The 18,794-nt window shown below is 49.1% G+C and overlaps 1 protein-coding gene across 1 annotated transcript; it reads left to right on the forward strand.

Moving 5' to 3' along the window:
• Nucleotides 1–357: 357 nt before the first annotated feature.
• Nucleotides 358–8,793, forward strand: DUSP18 (dual specificity phosphatase 18). The gene is made up of 2 exons (XM_007975426.3): nucleotides 358–770; nucleotides 4,475–8,793. The coding sequence occupies exon 2, from the start codon at nucleotides 4,552–4,554 to the stop codon at nucleotides 5,116–5,118; it is 567 nt and encodes a 188-aa protein (XP_007973617.1). The 5' UTR covers nucleotides 358–770; nucleotides 4,475–4,551; the 3' UTR covers nucleotides 5,119–8,793.
• Nucleotides 8,794–18,794: the final 10,001 nt, after the last annotated feature.

The raw sequence follows: 18,794 nt of genomic DNA on the forward strand, positions 1-18,794 counted from the left end.
CCTATTGAGTGGGTGGTTCGAGCCCGAGGTGGCGCCGGTCCTGTAAATCGTGGAGGATCTCAGGACCCTGTGACCCAGGGCGTAGTCTGCTGTGTCATGGCGGCTTCCCTGTTCAAGAAACAGTTGGAAACTGGAGGTCGGTTGGGAACCATGTTCGTTGGGCGCGCGGAGGCCGGTTGGGAGCCATGTTCGTTGGACCCACGGAGACCTGGAATTAGTCCCTGGGCGGAGCCTGGAGCCGAGCGCGGCTGGTTGCCTGGGAGAAGCATAAGGGGGCGGGGGCGGGGGCGGGGGCGGGGGCGGGGGCGGGGGCGGGGGCGGGGGCGGGGGCGGGGAGAGGGTGTCGCACATGCGCACAGAGCCCGGGCGGCTACGGAAGCGGCGAGATTGTCCCTCGACTGCAGCCCTAGTGCGACCCGGCCCGTTGCCGTAGAGATGGGCAGGGCTGGATGGAGTAGGGTGCGGTGAGCTGAGCTGACCCTGCTTCGCCACGGGGACTGCAGTGACCCCGGCTTGCCGGCAGGGCGGGTAACCAGTTGAGCCAGGGTGGGGCTGCTCAGGAGCGTGGAGCGGAGGCCAGGATTTCTCTGAAGACCCAGCACAATCGATTCCTTTCTGCAACGAGACCATTGCTATGGAAACCAAAGCTCTAGGCCAGCGGAGATTGAGGCTCCCGGGTCGTGACTGGTCTTTCGCCCGAAGAACCTCGCCTGAGGCTTCCGGAAGCGGTTACTTCCTGAACGAACCCGCCCACCCTCCGAGGGAGAGAGGTAAGACCCTCGGGGTCTTGACACCACGCAGGCGAAGAAGCCTGTTCCAGTGCCGGCTCCTCCAGGAAACCTACCTGGCCCACCCCTAGAAGTGGTGTCTCGCTCTCCTTAACTCTTGGACTTTGTTGCACGTTCATAACTTAGTATTTGACGAACGCCCCGCGATGTTTGTTCTTTTTTCCCCACACATAATAGACCATAAAGATTGGCTTCCTTACTTTATGACTGAACAAGTCCTTTTCCCCGCTGTGTCTCACCTTCCTCTTATGTAAAATGGAAATATTAAATCTAGACGCCGGTCTGATTAGGTTGCTTTGAAGATCGAACCGGATGAGGGAAGCCAAAGATTTCATAGGCTGTAAAGTGGTGAAACTGAACTGCTACCCAGTTGCTATTTTTTTCTTCTCCACTCTCCCCCTCAAGCTAAACATTCTTTAGATCTCTTGTGGTTTCTTCAGGCGGTCTTTGCGACTCCCTAGGCTCCAACCTGGAAGAAATCTCTTTACACTTCCATTTCACAGAGCCCTGCATTTTAACTTCCCTATCAGAAGCAAGAAAAATAGTTATCATTTTTAGAGGGCTTACTCTATGCCAAGCCCTGATAAAACTCTACGTGGGTTATCTCATTTAATTTCACAACATCCTTGTAAGGTAGGTACTGTTATCCTATTTTCAAGCTCTGTCTGCCTGTAATTGCCTATTTACTATCTGTTTCTCCCGCTAGACTTTGAGCTCTCTGAGAAAAGAGGCCATGCCTGTCTTGTGCATTTCAGTATCTCCAACACCTAATACAGTGCCTGATAGATATTTCTTTTCTTTTTTCTTTTTTTCTTTTTCTTTTTTTTCTTTTTCTTTTTTTCTTTTTTTTTTTTTTTTTTTTTGAGAGCAAGTCTCGCTCTATCGCCCAGGCTGGAGTGCAGTGGCCGGATCTCAGCTCACTGCAAGCTCCGTCTCCCGGGTTCACGCCATTCTCCTGCCTCTGCCTCCCAAGTAGCTGGGACTACAGGCTCCCACCACCTCGCCCGGCTAGTTTTTTGTATTTTTTTTAGTAGAGATGGGGTTGCACCGTGTTAGCCAGGATGGTCTCGATCTTCTGACCTCGTGATCCGTCCGTCTCGGCCTCCCAAAGTGCTGGGATTACAGGCTTGAGCCACCTCGCCTCTTTTTCTTTTTTTTTTAGATGGAGTCTCACACTGTCGCCCAGGCTATAGTGCAGTGGCACAATCTTGGCTCGCTGCAACCTCTACCTCCCGTGTTCAAGCAGTTCTCCTGTCTCAGCCACCTGAGTAGCCGAAACTACAGGCTCATGCCACCACGCCTGGCTGATTTTTGTATTTTTAGGAGAGACGAGGTTTCACCATGTTAGGCTGGTCTTGAACTCCTGACCTCTGCCCGCCTCAGCCTCCTGAAGTGCTGGGGTTATAGGCATGAGCCACCATGCCCAGCCCTGATAGATACTTCTTTACTAGCATGAAAATGACTCCTCCCATCACTGCCCTCACCTGCAAGAGCATTGTCACTTCTGCAGACTTTTAGCTGCTGTGATGAACAGCACATTCCTGTATTCCCGTTACCCACTGGGCACTGGTTTGGGGGGACGTCAGTTCACTTCTCTCTGGATTTTCTGATGAGGATCCAGAATATTCCTTAGCATTCAGGCTTCCATCTGGGTTCAGGAGGCTTTTTCTTTGCCTTTCATGTCACCTTTATAACAAGCCAGCCCTCTCTGTCCTTCCTGGGATGAGTCTGATGTATTTGAGTCTAGGGCATTGGCAGGTAGGATTTGCCTATACAACCTTTAGTCTTTCTCTTTAGTAGCCTCAGAACCACCCCCATCCCCACCCAGCCTCTCCCTGGAATTCTAGAGAAATATGGCCAGAGAACTCATTCTTTCCAGAAAAACCTCTCAGAAGGCAGAGTCATAGCTGTTGGGAGTCATTTCTTCATTCAACAAATATTTATCAAGCACCTACTTGTGGGGACACAGCGCTTGGCACTAGTTGGTGATAGAGTGGGAGTGAAGACAGACACCGTCATATCCCTAAAGGGCTCACAGTCTGTGGGAGAGACAGACATTCATCAAATAATCAGACAGATCAGGGCAAAATCACATCTTCAGTAAGTGTTAGGAAGGAGAGAACACAGGGCTAAGAAAGCCTGGAGCAGAGAGTCGGTCAAACATGAGGGAGGGGTGTGATCTAAGAAGATTTCCCTTAAAACAGTTACCTTCGAGTTGGTATCTTAAGGCTTCTCAGAATTTTGCAGTCTTCTGCTGAATGGACCAGATCAGGATCTGATAAGTTCATAAGGAAAAGGACTGAGAGATCAGCAGAGGCAGAGGCCACTAGCTGGAGAGGACAGGCTGTCCCTAAGAAACTTTAAGTGGCTCAGTTCTCCTTAAGCCCTTCAGAGCATGGGGAAGCCTAATAAGAGGCTGGAGAGACAGGCAGGAGCCAGGTCACAAATGGCCTTGACAGCCAAACTAAGTGGCTCCATCTTATCCTGACAGTGGATAGCCACTGAAATATATTAAGCAGGGAAACAAAACTTTGACTCCTCATTTCTCATGCCTGGTGAAGACTGCCATTTGGCCTTGAAAGGTGTGATCTAAATCCAAATGCCCCTATTTCAGTGGGATGTATAAAGATGTCCTGGTTTTGCAGCTTTGTTTAAGACTGAGAAAGTGAGGGTCCGAGAGTCTTAACGAATGCTCCAGGGACCCGGGCCACACCTGAAGAGCACCAACAACTGCGTGGTCCCCGGCGCAGGAAGCAGATCTGTGGCTGAACCCTTATGGCGATTACTTGGTGGCTGAGCCTATCAAGTGGGTGAAGGCAGGGAGTCTGCCTCTCCTTGGGGTGCATTTCCCAGCTCTGCTGCAGGCAGCATGATACAGGTGTGGCAGGTCTTCCTGAGGCCCTGCTGCCTCTCTGTGCTTGCCCGTGGGGTTGCTGTGGTGCCCATTATGCTGACTTCAGGAAGCTTTTAGCCACTCCCTTTCCCAGGCCCTCTTCAGAGGCAAGGTGCAGGAGCATATCTAACAATTTAGGACTTTGTATTTGACATCATCTTCATATGGGCATATCCTATCTCTTTAAAGAGATTGTTCTTAGGGGGGAAAATGGGGACCCTCCCTACTCTTAGACCAACCTCCCCAGTGACTGCCAGCACAATCGGCTCTGGTTCCATGCCACTGGCTCAGGGCCTTATGATTTGGGCATAAAGTCAGAAGACTGAGGAGGAAGACTGTACAAGTGGTTCCCACTCAGAGGGACTGGAAGGCAGGCGAGAATTTGGAAGAGCAGCAAGAAGAGGGCTGTGTGAGCTTAAATGGAGAGTCAGACCAGGGCACAGCTGAGGGACACAAGTGATCTGCCCAACTAGAACTGTGGGACCCCTCAAGGGAGGCCTCAAGTGCCAGACTTGGGGACCTGCCCTTTTTCCTATAGGGCAGTGCACCTTAGACCACCTGAGAAGCATGCGGAAAATGCAGATTCATGCTCTTCACCCTGAGAGTCTGACTCTGGGGGTTTGGAGAGGGACCTGGGTATCAGTGCTTTAAATGAGTTTGCTGGGTAATTCTGCTGTGATGATCAGAGGACTACCATGGGGAATGCTATAGGCCTATCCATCCATTTCCCAGGGATCCCCTGGATTTGGCCCTGCGGGCACCTGCCCTCTAAACATCCTCTCCCTCCCTGCAGTTTTCCATGGACACAGCCTAGCAGAAAGACGCAGCCTTCATGCTTCGCTGACTGCTGACCTCTGACCGACAGCCTTGATGACAGCACCCTCGTGTGCCTTCCCAGTTCAGTTCCGGCAGCCCTCAGTCAGCGGCCTCTCACAGATAACCAAGAGCCTGTATATCAGCAATGGTGTGGCCGCCAACAACAAGCTCATGCTGTCTAGCAACCAGATCACCATGGTCATCAATGTCTCAGTGGAGGTAGTGAACACCTTGTATGAGGATATCCAGTACATGCAGGTACCTGTAGCTGATGCCCCTAACTCACGTCTCTGTGACTTCTTTGACCCTATTGCTGACCATATCCACAGCGTGGAGATGAAGCAGGGCCGTACTCTGCTGCACTGCGCTGCTGGTGTGAGCCGCTCAGCCGCCCTGTGCCTCGCCTACCTCATGAAGTACCACGCCATGTCCCTGCTGGACGCCCACACGTGGACCAAGTCGTGCCGGCCCATCATCCGACCCAATAGCGGCTTTTGGGAGCAGCTCATCCACTATGAGTTTCAGTTGTTTGGCAAGAACACCGTGCACATGGTCAGTTCCCCAATGGGAATGATCCCTGACATCTATGAGAAGGAAGTCCGTTTGATGATTCCACTGTGAGCCATCCCACCAGCCCCTGCATTGGAGTCAGAGGTACAGATCTATTGTTGATTCTACACCAAGATCCAAACTTGAACATTCTACTTTTGTTTATACAGAAAAAAACAGATGATGCCTTTTATGAGCACAAGGAAAAAGAGTTGCTGTAGCTTTTAACTTTATAATCCATTTTTTTAAAGAGTGAACTCACTAGTTGTGAAATGGTGAAGGTCAGTTTTCTGCCCTGTGAGTGACAGGCCTCTGCTGGCCAGGGGATAGGTTGAGGCAGATGGTGCCCAGAAGAAAGAGGCCAGTACCCATTGCACATGGCAGGCCTGGAATCCTGCAGCCCTCCCCAAAACCGAGTGACCCAGGAATGAATCTGCTACAATTCCACCTCGTTCTTTCACACCCAGAGCCAGAGCCTTAAGCATCATGGTACCTCTTGGCACTTCTCACAGTAAGTGCCAATCTGCTAGATAAATGGCCTTCAGGCAGTGCTCCAGGAATCCTGGGGGGGTCCCAGGCCACCTGTGCTTCCACCTTCACTACAAGTGGCCCAATTCTGGTTTTCTAGATTGTACTTATGCATAAGGTAGTTTCTAAAGAAAACATTCCACTGTTTAATTTTTTTTTCCTGTTTTTGAGACCGTCTTGCTCTGTCACCCATGCTAGAGTGCAGTAGCGTGATGATGGCTCACTGTAGCCACAACCTCTCAGGCTCAAGTGATCCTCTTTACCTTATAGCCTCCTGAGTGGCTGGGACTACAGATGTGTGCCACCATGCCCGCCTCATTTTTTTTCTTTTTTTATAGAGATGAGGTTTTACTATGTTGCCTAGACTGGTCTCAAACTCCTGGCCTCAGGCAGTCCTCCTGCCTCAGCCTCCCAAAGTGTTAGTGAGCCACTGCACCCGGATACCACTGTATAAAAAATTTAAAAAAAAAACAATTGTGAGTACTGTTGTACATAGCAAAGTTTCGAAGAGTTCTTGGCCATCCCTCACCAAACCTTGACGAAAGATGGTGTTGGTCCCCTTCTCCAGGGCACATGAGAAAAACAAGCCTGACATCAGGCCTCAGGGGTTCGTCTCACGGGTCTTGGCTTGAAAGGCTGGAGCTTTGGACCAATGCCCAGCCCTGTCACCTCCTCTTCATGCGACCTGGACCCCTGGCAGCACCAGTGTCCTCATCGGTCCAATGACATCCCTTTTCTCAGAGAGTTGTCATGAAGATTCAACAATTTCTTGGCATAATGCCTGGCCCATGGTGTGTGCTTAGTGCAAATGGCAGCTCTCATCATGAATGATAGACTCTTTAACCCTGCTGGTCCCAGGTCGGCACACACATCCTCATAATGGCATTTCTTCTTTCTGTGCACAGCCCTTTATTGTTATAAAGTACTGTTCCAAAAAGTTACCCTGTGTAAAAGAAAAAAAATGGTTTAAGTCCTTTCAGACCCTACCTCAGAGGAGGCCTAGACTTAGAGCCTTTTGAGAGCTTCCATCTTGTTTAGGTGCAATCTAGGGGTCCTGAAGCAAGGAGCACAATTCCAGTGTCCCCCAATTACTTCTAAACAGTGATTGCAGCCTTGTTTAGAATCAATATGAAAACTTGGCACCCCGGCTGACTACTGGGATTCATAAGGGGCAGTGTCAAAGGGACTAACGAGCAGACTCCATCAGTAGGCCCTGGAATTCAGGATTGTTCACATCCCCTCGGTGCCAAGGACCTGGCTCAAGACCACCTGTTCTGATCCAGAGGTTTTCAGCAAACAGCATTTGAAACAGAAGCACGGCTGCTCTGTTTGACACCGAACTGTGGCTCCAGATTCCAGTGGAAGCCAAATGCTTTTTCTTTTACAGCTGGGTGCCTGTAATCCCAGTTACTTGGGAGATGAGGCAGGAGAATCACTTGAACCTGGGAGGCAGAGGTTGCAGTGAAACGAGATTGCACCATTGCACTCCAGCCTGGGTAACAAGAATGAGACTCCATCTCAAAAAAAAATAAAAAAGGGAAAAGAAAAGAAAAAAAAAGAAATGCCTGGGACCAGAAATATTTGGATTATTTTCAGGTTAATATTTGCTTTACCTGAAGCAAATACGAGTTGAGCATCCCAACTCGAAAATCCAAAATGCTTAAATGAGTATTTCCTTTGAAGTCATTTCAGCTCTCAAAAAGTTTTAGATTTTGAGCATTTCAGATTTTTGCATTTGAGATCCATGAATGGGTCTCAAACTATATTTCACTTGCGGGGGCTGTTGTAGTTTTTTTCCACTTGCTCATTGTTAGTATATAGAAATACAATTGAGGCCGGGCGTGGCGGCTCATGCCTGTAATGCCAGCACTTTGGGAGGTAGAGGTGGCCAGATCATTTGAGGTCAAGTGTTCGAGACCAGCCTGGCCAACATGGCAAAAGCCTCGTGTCTGCTAAAAATACAAAAGTTAGCAGGGCGTGGTGGCAAGTGCCTGTAATTCCAGCTACTGAGATTAGAGGCTGAGACAGGAGAATTACTTGAACCTGGGAGGCAGAGGTTGCAGTGAGCCAAGATCACGACATTGCACTCCAGCCTGGGGAACAGAGCAAGACTCCATCTCTAAAAAAAAAAAAAAAAAGAAAAATTGTTCTATGCCTTCCGGCCCCCATGGTTTTTTCTCAGAAATCCAGAGGCATTCTAACTATTGTTTCCCAACAGGTAATGCTTTAGTTTTCCCCAGCTGCTTTTTAAGATTTTCTCCTTGTCTTTGGTTCTCATCAGTTTGAGTATGATGTATATGGACATGGATTTCTTTGGGTTATCCTTATCAGAGTTCACAGAGCCACCTGATTGTGTTTCAGAAATCTGGGAAGTTCTCAGCTATGATTTCTTCAAATATTGTTTTCTGCACCATACTGTCCTTTACTTCTGTGTCACTGATAATATGAACATTAGACCTTCTGACATTGTCCATGAATTCCTGAGACTATTCATTTTAAAAAAATTTTTTTCTCTAGGTGGGTGTGGTGGCATGCACCTGTAGTCTCAGCTGTTTTTGGGGCTGAAGTGAGAGAGCACTTGAGCCCAGGAGGTCAAGGCTGCAGTGAGCCAATATTGCGCCACTGCACTCCAGCCTGGGTGACAAAGTGAGACCCTGTTTCAAAAAAAAATTTTTTTTTCCTCTCTGCTGCTCATTTTGGATAATGAGCAGTTTACTCTTGATGCTGTAACAAATTATCACAAACTTGGTGGCTTAGTGGCTTAAAACAACATCCATATATTTTCTCACAATTTCTGTAGGTCAGAAGTTTGACTGGACTTGACTAGTCCTCTGCTTAAAGTCTCACAAGGTCAAAATCACGTTTCATAAGGCCAAAACCAAATGTGTTTTTCCCTGGAGGCTCTGAGGAATTATTTGCTTCCGTGTTCACTTGGGTTCTTGGCTGAATTTAGTTCATTGCAGTTGTAGGGTAGAGGACCCTGTTTTCTTAGCTGTCAGCTAGGGGCTGGCCTTTTCTCTGTAGAAGCTGCCCACATTCTGGTGCTTTCTATGTGTCCCCCTCCGGAAATGGGTTGAATTTTTCTCACACTTTAAATACCTCTAACTTTTCCTTCTGTTACATCTAAGTCCAGCCAAAGAGAATCACTCTGCTTTAAAAGACTCACGTGATGAGAATGAGCCCACTAAAATAAAAATAAAATCAGTTACATCTGCATAAGTCACATTTGTAGTCTCCTTTGTCATATAAAGTAACATTCACATTTTCCAGGGAATAGGTCAGAAACATCATTTCCAAATCTTGATTCTTATGTTTTCTTAGTTATAAAATTCTTATTTAGCCTGTAATCCCTCCAGTTTGGGAGGCTGAGGCAGGTGGATTACCTGAGGTCAGGAGTTTGAGACCAGCCTGGTCAACATGGTGAAACCCTGTCTATTCTACTAAAAATACAAAAGTTAGCCAGGCATGGTGGCACGTACCTATAGTCCCAGCTACTCCAGAGGCTTAGGAGAATCCCTTGAACCCAGGAGGCGGTGGTTGCACCACTGTACTTCAGCCTGGGTGACAAGAGCGAAACTCCATCTTAATAAATAAATAAGTATTAAAATAAAAAAAGAAACTTATTTAAAAAAATAAAATTCCTATTCGATTGTTTTCTTTGTCCTCTATTTCTCCGTTAAGACTTTCCATCTTTCATTTTTAAAGTCTTTTTCTGGGCTGGACGTGGTGGCTTATGCCTATAATCCCAGCATTTTGGGAGGCTGAGGCAGGTGGATTACCTGAGGTCAGGAGTTCGAGACCAGCCTGGCCAACATGTTGAAACCCCGTCTCTAAAAATGCAAAAAATTATCTGGGTGTGGTGGCGGGCACCTGTAATCACAGCTACCTAGAAGGCTGAGGCAGGAGAATCGCTTGAACCCAGGAGGTGGAGGTTGCAGTGAGCCGAGATCACGCTATTGACCTCGAGCCTGGGCAACAGAAGTGAAACTCCATTGTCTCTTTCTGATAATTCCAACATCTGGGTCATCTCAGGGTCCAGACTTTCCTCATTCTTTGTGTGTAATTTTGATTGTATCCCAGGCATTTTGAGCAGGTCTTGTTTAAATCCCACGGAAAACGTCGGGTTTTTGTTTTGGGAGGCAGTTGACCCTCTTAGGTTCAGTTCTGATCTGTCTCCTGTGCGCTATTGTAGTTCCAATATCAGTTCAGTTTCAAAGCCTTTGCCATGTAAATCAGAACAGTCCTAAGCTTATGCCACCCAGTGAAACCTGGGTGTTCTGCCTAATAGTTCAGTTCTCATTCACTGGAATACTGTTTAGAGTCAGATGTATGCATGTGAGCCTACACATTCATGTGCAACTTAATGGGATCTATTTCACAAGCTCTCTCCTGTCCACATTCTCGCCCACATTCTCCAGCTTTCAAGACCCCTCATTTTCCTGGCTCTTTAGCTAGAAATTGGGACTTTTAGTCTCCCTGCTCTGTTACGTACCTTCCATGGCGGGGTGTGCTCTTGGGCCAGGTGACAGGATGAAGAGAGAAAACAGGCAACAGAGATTCCCCTCTTCTACTTTTCAGATCGCTGATGCTTTGGATAGATGAAAGGATTCCACTCTGTCAGAGTTTTAAGTGCTTTTCTGGCTGCCACTGCTACTGCTGCTACTAAAAAAAAAAAAATTTTCTGGAGACAGAGTCTCACTGTGTTGCCCAGGCTGGTCTCAAACTCCTGGCCTCAAGTGATCCTCCTGCCTCAGCATCCCAAAGTTCTGGGATTACAGGCATGAACAACGGCACCCAGCCTTGTTAATATTTCTTTTTCAGAGTCCTCAGATGCATTCTTTCCAGGGCTTTTAGTTGCAGCCAGCGGGAGACACAGACTATGCTTTATCTATCGTACTTAGAACTGGAACCCTGAGGACTTACTTTTTTTTTTAACTGAAGAAAAATTTTTTTTGAGATGGTCTTATTCTGTTGCCCAGGCTAGATACTGTGGTGTGATCACCACCCACTGCAGCCTCAACCTCCCAGCCTCCAGTGATCCTCTTACCTCAGCCTCCTGAGTAACTGGAACTTAGAGGTACTCACCACCATACCTAGCTAATTATTATTATTATTATTTTTTTTTTTTTGAGACAGAGTCTTGCACTGTTGCCCAGGCTGCAGTGTAGTGGCACAATCTCAGCTCATTGCAAGCTCTGCCTCCTGGGTTTACGCCATTCTGCCTTAGCCTCCCGAGTAGCTACGACTACAGGCGCCTGCCACCATGCCTGGCTAATTTTCTGTACTTTTAGTAGAAACGGGGTTTCACCGTGTTAGCCAGGATGTTAGCCAGGATGGTCTCGATATCCTGAGCTCGTGATCTGCCTGCCTCAGCCTCCCAAAGTGCTGGGATTACAGGTGTGAGTCATCACGCCCGGCCTATTTTTAAAATTTTTTTAAAATTTTTTTAGAGACAGGGTCTCACCATGTTGCCCAGGCTGGTCTCAAATTCCTGAGCTCAAGTGATCTATCTGTCTTGGCTTCCCAAAGTGCTAGGATTATAGGCGTGATCCACTACACCGGCCAGAATTTTTTTTTTTTTTTTTTTTGAGACAGAATCTTGCTCTGTCACCCAGGCTAAAGTGCAATGGCCTGATCTCGGCTCACTGCAATCTCCGCCTCCCGGTTTCAAGCAGTTCTGCCTCAGCCTCTCAAGTAGCTGAGATTACAGGTGCCTGCCACCACACCCGACTAATTTTTTTTTTTTTTTTTTTTTTTTTTTTTTTTGTATTTTTAGTAGAGACAAAGTTTCACCATGTTGGCCAGGCTGGTCTCAAACTCCTGACCTCAGGTGATCCATCCGCTTTGGCCTCCCAAAGTGCTGGGATTACAGGTGTGAGTCACTGCACCCAGCCCAGAAATTCATTTTACATGCTCATTCGTAGAAAAGGGGAAACAAATACGGTCCAGCCATAATATCCCCATCTTCCTAACCAAGTCAACATGTTAGTATTGTGATCTAGGTCCTTCCTCCTGAGCATTTTTTCATAGTTGAGTAAACATAATTTTCATTCCTCCTTTTTTAAGTTTTAATCACTTTTTATATTGTTATACAAAATAGAGAGAGGGTTTCACTATGTTGGCCACGCTGGTCTCGAACTCCTGGGTTCAAGTGATCCTTCCTCTTCAGCCTCCCAAAGTGCTGGGATTACAGGCATGAGCCACTGGGCCCAGCCATTCCTCCTTTTTAACTCTCTTTTTAAATATTCAGAATTGGACATGATGAGACCAGGATTTCATCTCCTAAGTGGGAGAGGTTAAGGTTGAGGGCTTTTGAGAGGGTCCACGTCCTTTTCCCAAACAGTTCACGCTGTTCTTTTGGACTCAGAGTAGAGCAACCTTTTACTCAGACAACCTAGGAAGAAGGTCATGTTGAAGTTTGAATGCAGTCCTATAGTAGGGGAGAAAGAAATGGTCCCATAGCCTAACACCCTGGCTTAGAACAGGGATTCTAGGCCTCTGTTTGATTACATGAACCTTTAACAGTCTCCAAAAGTGAGGAAGCACTTTCTTTCCAAAGTCAATTAAATTTGGTTTGAGAAGTTTCTGTGAAGTTTATAATGCCCTGTCAGATAAACAGGAACATGCTGTTGGCCCTGAGGATTTCTCGGAATGACCAATGTTGAGATGGTGATCTAATTACAAATCCCAGGGGGCAGGTAGCTCTTGACCTTGAAGCACACAGCCCTGCTTTCCTATCCTGGGATGTTAAATCTAAATGTCCTTAGAGGCCAAGTGCAGTGGCTCATGCCTGTAATCCCAGCAATTTGGGTGACTGAGGCAGGAGGATCACTTGAGCTTGGGAATTTGCTATCAGCCTGGGCAACATAGTGAGGCTCCTTCTCTACAAAAAGTTAAAAAAGAAAAAAAAATAGCCCAGCATGGTGGTGCACACCTGTAGTCCCAGCTACTCGGGAGTCTGAGGTGGAAGGATCGCTTGAGCCCAAGGAAGTCAAGGCTGCATTGAACTATGATGGCACCACTGCACTGCATCCTTGGCAACAGAGCAAGACCCTTTTTTTTTCCCCACTCTGTTACCCAGACTGGAGTGCAGTAGTGTAATCATGGCCCACTACAGCCTCCCACCTCAGCCTCCCAAGTAGCTGGGACTATAGGCTCTCTCCTGGGCTTCCTGACGGCCATGGTGGCTAAGAAGGCCCAAAGGTGGTGGTCATACACTGCAGGGACATCAACATTTCTGGCAATGTCCATAGAAACAAGTTGAAGTACCTGGCCTTCCTCCGCAAGCGCATAAACAGAACAACCCTTCCCGATGCACCTGCCACTTCTGGGCCCCCACCACTTCCAGGTCCCCGGACACACCTTCTGGTGGATGGCGGGACAAGGAGACCAAGGAGGCCAGGCTGCCCGGGACTACTTCAAGGTGTGTAATGGCATCCCACCACCCTATGACGAAAAAGCAGGTGGTGGTTCCTGCTGCCTTCCAGGTCATGAGTCTGAAGCCTACAAGGAAGTTTGCCTACCTGGGGCACCTGGCTCACAAGGTTGGCTGGAAGTACCAGACAGTGACAGCCGCCCTTCAGGAGAAGAGGAAGAAGGCCAAGATCCACTACTGGAATAAGAAACAGCTCATGAGATGGCCAGGCGCGGGGGCTCACGCCTGTAATTCCAGAACTTCGGGAGGCAGAGGTGGACGGATCACGAGGTCAGAAGATCGAAACCATCCTGGCTAACACGGTGAAACCCCGTCTCTACTTAAAAAAAAAAAAAAAAAAAAAACCCGGGTGTGGTGGTGGGCACCTGTAGTCCCAGCTACTCAGGAGGCTGAGGCAGAATGGCGTGAACCTGGGAGGCAGAGCTTTCAGTGAGCCGAGATCACGCCACTGCACTCCAGCCTCTGCGACAGAGCGAGACTCCATCTCAAAAAAAACAAAAAAGAAACCAGCTCATGAGGCTACAGAAACAGGCCGAAAAGAACGTGGAGAAGGAAACACAAATACACAGATGTACTCAAGACCCATGGACTCCTGCTCTGAGCCCAATAAAAACTGTTTATTTCTCAATAAATAAAAATAAATAAAAACAGGGAACTTTGCTTTGGCTTGATTGATTTTGGGCTCCAGCGTAATAAGGCTTCTTCTCCAGAGAAAGTCTAAACATACAAACAGAAATTCCCAGCCTAGGCAGCAGGTGCAGCTGGGATGCTGGCAGTGCTTAGGGAAGGAGGGAGGCAGCCAGGCATGGTGGCTTAGGGCTGTATCCCAAGCACTTTGGGAGGCCGAGGTGGGCGGATCAGCCTGGCCAACATGGTGAAACCTAGTCTCTACTAAAATACAAAAAAATTAGCCGGGCATGGTGGTGTGCAATTGTAGTTCCAGCTACTCAGGAGGCTGAGGCAGGAGAATCGCTTGAACCCAGGAGGCAGAGGTTGCAGTGAGCTGAGATCGCACCACCGCACTCCAGCCTGGGCAACAGAGCAAGACTCTGTCTCAAAAAAGGAGGAGGAAGGGGGCACATGAGGGTTGTGGTAGTCGGGATAGGATAGGGCTGCAGGAGACCTAGACACTGAAAGACTTAAGCAGGCATAGAGAACAGGGGTGGTCCCCAATAGCTGAAGGGTTCAGGCCAGTGGGGTAGGCTTAGAAACATCAGAATAGGCTGGGCGCGGTGGCTCAAGCCTGTAATCCCAGCACTTTGGGAGGCCGAGACGGGCGGATCACGAGGTCAGGAGATCAAGACCATCCTGGCTAACACGGTGAAACCCCGTCTCTACTAAAAAAAAATACAAAAAACTAGCCGGGCGAGGTGGCGGGCGCGTGTAGTCCCAGCTACTCCGGAGGCTGAGGCAGGAGAATGGCGTAAACCCGGGAGGCGGAGCTTGCAGTGAGCTGAGATCCGGCCACTGCACCCCAGCCTGGGCGACAGAGCCAGACTCCATCTCAAAAAAAAAAAAAAAAAAAAGAAACATCAGAATATCCAGGGCTTCAAATACCAGGCCAGGGAGCCCAGGCCTTGTCCTGCCAGTGGTGGGGAGCACAGAAGGCAGCCACTAGCCCTCACTGAGGAAACATCTACTAAGTGCATGCTGCGGGCGAGGACTGTGCAGTACTTGGTTAGGGAGGATGCAGAGGTGTGGCTGACAAGCCCCACCCAGAACAGAATGCTCCCAGGCTAATTCCTCATAGGGCTCCAGGCTATGTCCTCAAGTCCTCAATCATTCACTCGACAGATATTCACTGATACGGTAGCTAGCCTCAGAGATGTCCTCAGTAATCCCGTCTTCCTGGTAGTCCTGCCCTTGTGTAGTCAATGTGGGAAGGGCTCATATTAAATAGACCTGTAACCAATAAGATACTGGAGAAATGACAGTGTGTGACCTTTGAGATTAGATTTAAAAGGACTTTGTGGTTTCTGGCTCTCTTGAATCACTCACTCTGGTGGACACCAACTACTCTGTGTTGAGGACACTCAAGGGGCCCCATGGAGAAGCCCCCATGGCAAGGAACTGAGGCCTCCTGCCAACAGCCACGTGAATGCCCCATTTCGAATGTAAATCTGAAACCATCTTTGCAAAACTGTGACTGACACAGTGAAAGAGATCTAACTTAATCGACTCCATCTTGCTTCTAACCTCCAAGCTGTCTTTGTTCATTCCTGGGCACAGGCTGAACTAACATTCGGAGAAACCTAGTTTATAGTTTATAGATTAAAATGAAGATGATAACAGCCCTTTCCCAAAGCAGACCTCTTTCTTGCCTAGGGACTAGATTGCCTATATAGGACTAACATTAGCCACAAGATTAGAAATTATGGTTTAGGAGTCGTGCAGCTGGAGGCTGCAAGATTCTGACCCTCCCTAAACTGCTCCTAAGATTAGTGCTCGAGATATTTTGCAGATCCTGTGCCTGATGGGTCAGCTGGCACCACCCAGATGGATAAACTAGCTCGTCTGATCTTGTGGCCCCCAACCAGGGACTGACTGGGCACTAGAAGACAGCTTCAACATCCTGGGATTTCATCCCTGACCAATCAGCACTCTTGTCTCACTGGCTTCCCCCAACCCAAGTTATCCTTAAAAACTCTGCTCCCTGAATGGTTGGAGAGACTGATTTCAGTAATAATAAAACTCTGGTCTCCTGCACAGCAGGCTTTGTGTGAATTACTGTTTCTGTATTGGTAATTCCCCTGTCTTGATAAATTGGCTTTGTCTAGGCAGCAGGCAAAGTGAACCCATTGGGGGATCACAAATCCTCCAGCCCCAGCCAAGCTTTCAGATGACTGAAGCTCAGGCCAGCATCTTGACTACAATTTCATGAGAAACTCAACCAGAAGCAACCCACTAAGCCACTCCCGAATTCCTGATCCACTGAAACTGTGAGATACTACATGTTTGTTGCTCTAAGCCATCAGGTTTTGAGATTAATAGTTATTCTAAATCAATACAACCGATACCCACTCTGCCCCAACACTGTCCCCACCGTCATGTAGTTACCTAGACCACAACAGGTCTTCCCTAATCTCCCTGCCTCCTGTCTCGAGCGCCTCCAATTTTTTCTCTACATAGGGTCTGTCATGTGCATCAGTGGCTCAAAACCTCTCGTGGGCCTCCATTAAGTGGCCCTCAGTTAAGTATTTTGTGCTATTTCCAGGAAGTTATTTAGTGCAGTGGTGGAGGATTTGACATCCCTGAGCTAATTTGAGGGCAGCGTAGCATGAAGGAGCTGTTCCTTCCAGGGGGCCAGGGCAAACAAGGACTCTTCATGATCCTTGTTTGCCCTGGCCCCCTGGAATGCCAATCCAAGGGCCACCAGGGGAGGGTAGAAGGGGCACTAGGCAGCTGGGCCTGAGACAGGTCTTTGTTTCGAAGTCCACAATGGCAGGATGCCCAGCACAGACCCAGCTTCCCAGGCTTCCTCCAAGGCAGGACAAGGGGACTGGAGGCTTGGCATCCACACTGCTGTGCTCAGGCAGGAGCATCCCTGGGGGACTCTCAATGTGTTCCAGCAGGCTGAGGAGGGGTGGGGCAGATAACAAGAGAAGCCTTGAGGAGGAAGTGGAAGCATCTGTGATAAGACTGAGGCCTTCCTAGGCCTTTGTCCATTACAGCTCCAGAAGCTGGTAGAGGGTTAAGTTCCACTGCTGCCCCCACTCAATGCACAGAGGCACAGGTGGGGAGGACCTTGCGCAAGATCACACAGCTCAGATGTACTGAAGCCAGGATTCAAGCACAAGTCCAACTCCGAAGCCCCTGCTCTTTTTTATTTATTTTTTTTTATTTTTTGAGATGGAGACTCATTCTGTCACCCAAGTTGGAGTGCAGTGGCGCGATCTTGGCTCGCAGTCCGAGCTCGGACTACAGGTGCACCCACCATACTCTGCTGTCTCTGTTCTTGACTAATCTGTCCTGCCCACTCCATGCCACATGCTATGCCGGTGCTTGGGAGAGAGCAGTGAGCCCTCCTGGAGCCCAGTCCAGCGGCGAAGAGAGACGAGAATCCAGCCCTGATGGTGGGATGTGATCAGGGCCCTGCCTGGAGAGGTGCAGGGAGCTGGGGTGAGCTTTGGTTGGAGCTTCAAACTCAGCTTGGCATGGAATGGGGTGGGGTCTTGTGGGGAAAGCAGAGCTTCCTAAGGGAGGCAACACCTGTTTACCTAAAGAGAAGGCTTCCCAGCAGGGACTGGATGCAGAGATTGAGGCTCAAAGAGGTGAAGAGACTTGCCTGAGGCAACAGAAATATTGAGGAGCAGAGCCTGGAGGGACAACGACCTTTCCTTTTTTTTTTTTTTTTTTTTTGAGACAGAGTCTCGCTGTCACCCAGGCGGGAGTGCAGTGGCCGGATCTCAGCTCACTGCAAGCTCCGCCTCCCGGGTTCACGCCATTCTCCTGCCTCAGCCTCCCGAGTAGCTGGGACTACAGGCGCCCGCCACCTCGCCCGGGTAGTTTTTTTGTACTTTTTAGCAGAGACGGGGTTTCACCGTGTTCGCCAGGATGGTCTCGATCTCCTGACCTCGTGATCTGCCCGTCTCGGCCTCCCAAAGTGCTAGGATTACAGGCTTGAGCCACCACGCCCGGCCTGGACAACGACCTTTCAATGGGACCCTCCCTCCCCACTGTTACCTTGGTGATCTTCACTCCCAAGGATACTGTGAGAGGAAGAGGCCAGCCTGAGGTCATATCATAAGTAGGAGGGGTCAGGACTCAAACCTGGGCTTTTGCTTTTGAGAGGAAGTTTCGCTCTGCCACCTAGGCTGGAGTGTGATGGCATGATCACGGCTTAATGCAACCTCTGCCTCCTGGGTTCAAGCACTTCTTCTGCCTCAGCCTCCCGAGTAGCTGGGATTACAGGCACATGCCACCACACCTGGCTAATTTTTGTATTTTTAGTACAGATGGGGTTTCACCATGTTGGCCAGGCTGGTCCTGAACTCCTGACTTCAGGTGATCCGCCCCCCTCGGCCTCCCAAAGTGCTGGAATTACAGGCGTGAGCCACCACATCCTGCCAAACCCAAGCTTTTTGATTTGCAATCCAGTGCTCTCTGTGCCCACTACTGGGAGGGGTGATAGGGATGGCTTTGGCTGTGGCCTTGAGGGAATCACCTCAATATCTAATGGTCCTGAATCTGGTGACAAATCAGCTCCCAGGTCACACACAACCCCAATCACCTGTCCCCACAACCACCAGGGGCAGGCTTTAATCTGACGTGAGGCTCACTCATTAGCCAAGCATCCCACAAGGCCTAGAAATGAGGGTGGTACAGGGAGGTCCCTGCTATGGCAGTGGGTGCCCGTTGGATGGGAAAGGGTCCTGAGTCACCAAGGAGGATTTGACCACAGCCATCCATCCCTCCATCCTGCCTGGCAAAGCCTGAGAGTGGAGGCCAGAGGTATCCAAGCTGCTCAGAGACTGGGCTGGGCCAGTGGCATCTCTGAGTCAGAGGGTGGGTGATGAGTGACTCAGCCCAGGCCCACTTCCCCTTCTGTAAAGCAGCCTGGGCGGAGCCTGGGGCCAGGAAACCCCACACCAGTCCTCCTAGGCCTTCTCTAACCCCCCCAACCCCCTACCTCCCACCCCGCGGTGGGCTGGCCCTTAACTCAGCCCTGCCTAGCACTGGCTGGCACTGTGGTCCCTTACGAATTCTGGTTACTGAATCTGAATGATTCCTCCCTGAGTCTCAGTCTCCCCTGACCACAGCCCCAGCCTGGTCTAGCTCCTGCTCC

Source organism: Chlorocebus sabaeus, chromosome 19, assembly GCF_047675955.1.
Source record: "Chlorocebus sabaeus isolate Y175 chromosome 19, mChlSab1.0.hap1, whole genome shotgun sequence".
Taxonomy (NCBI): Eukaryota; Metazoa; Chordata; class Mammalia; order Primates; family Cercopithecidae; genus Chlorocebus; species Chlorocebus sabaeus.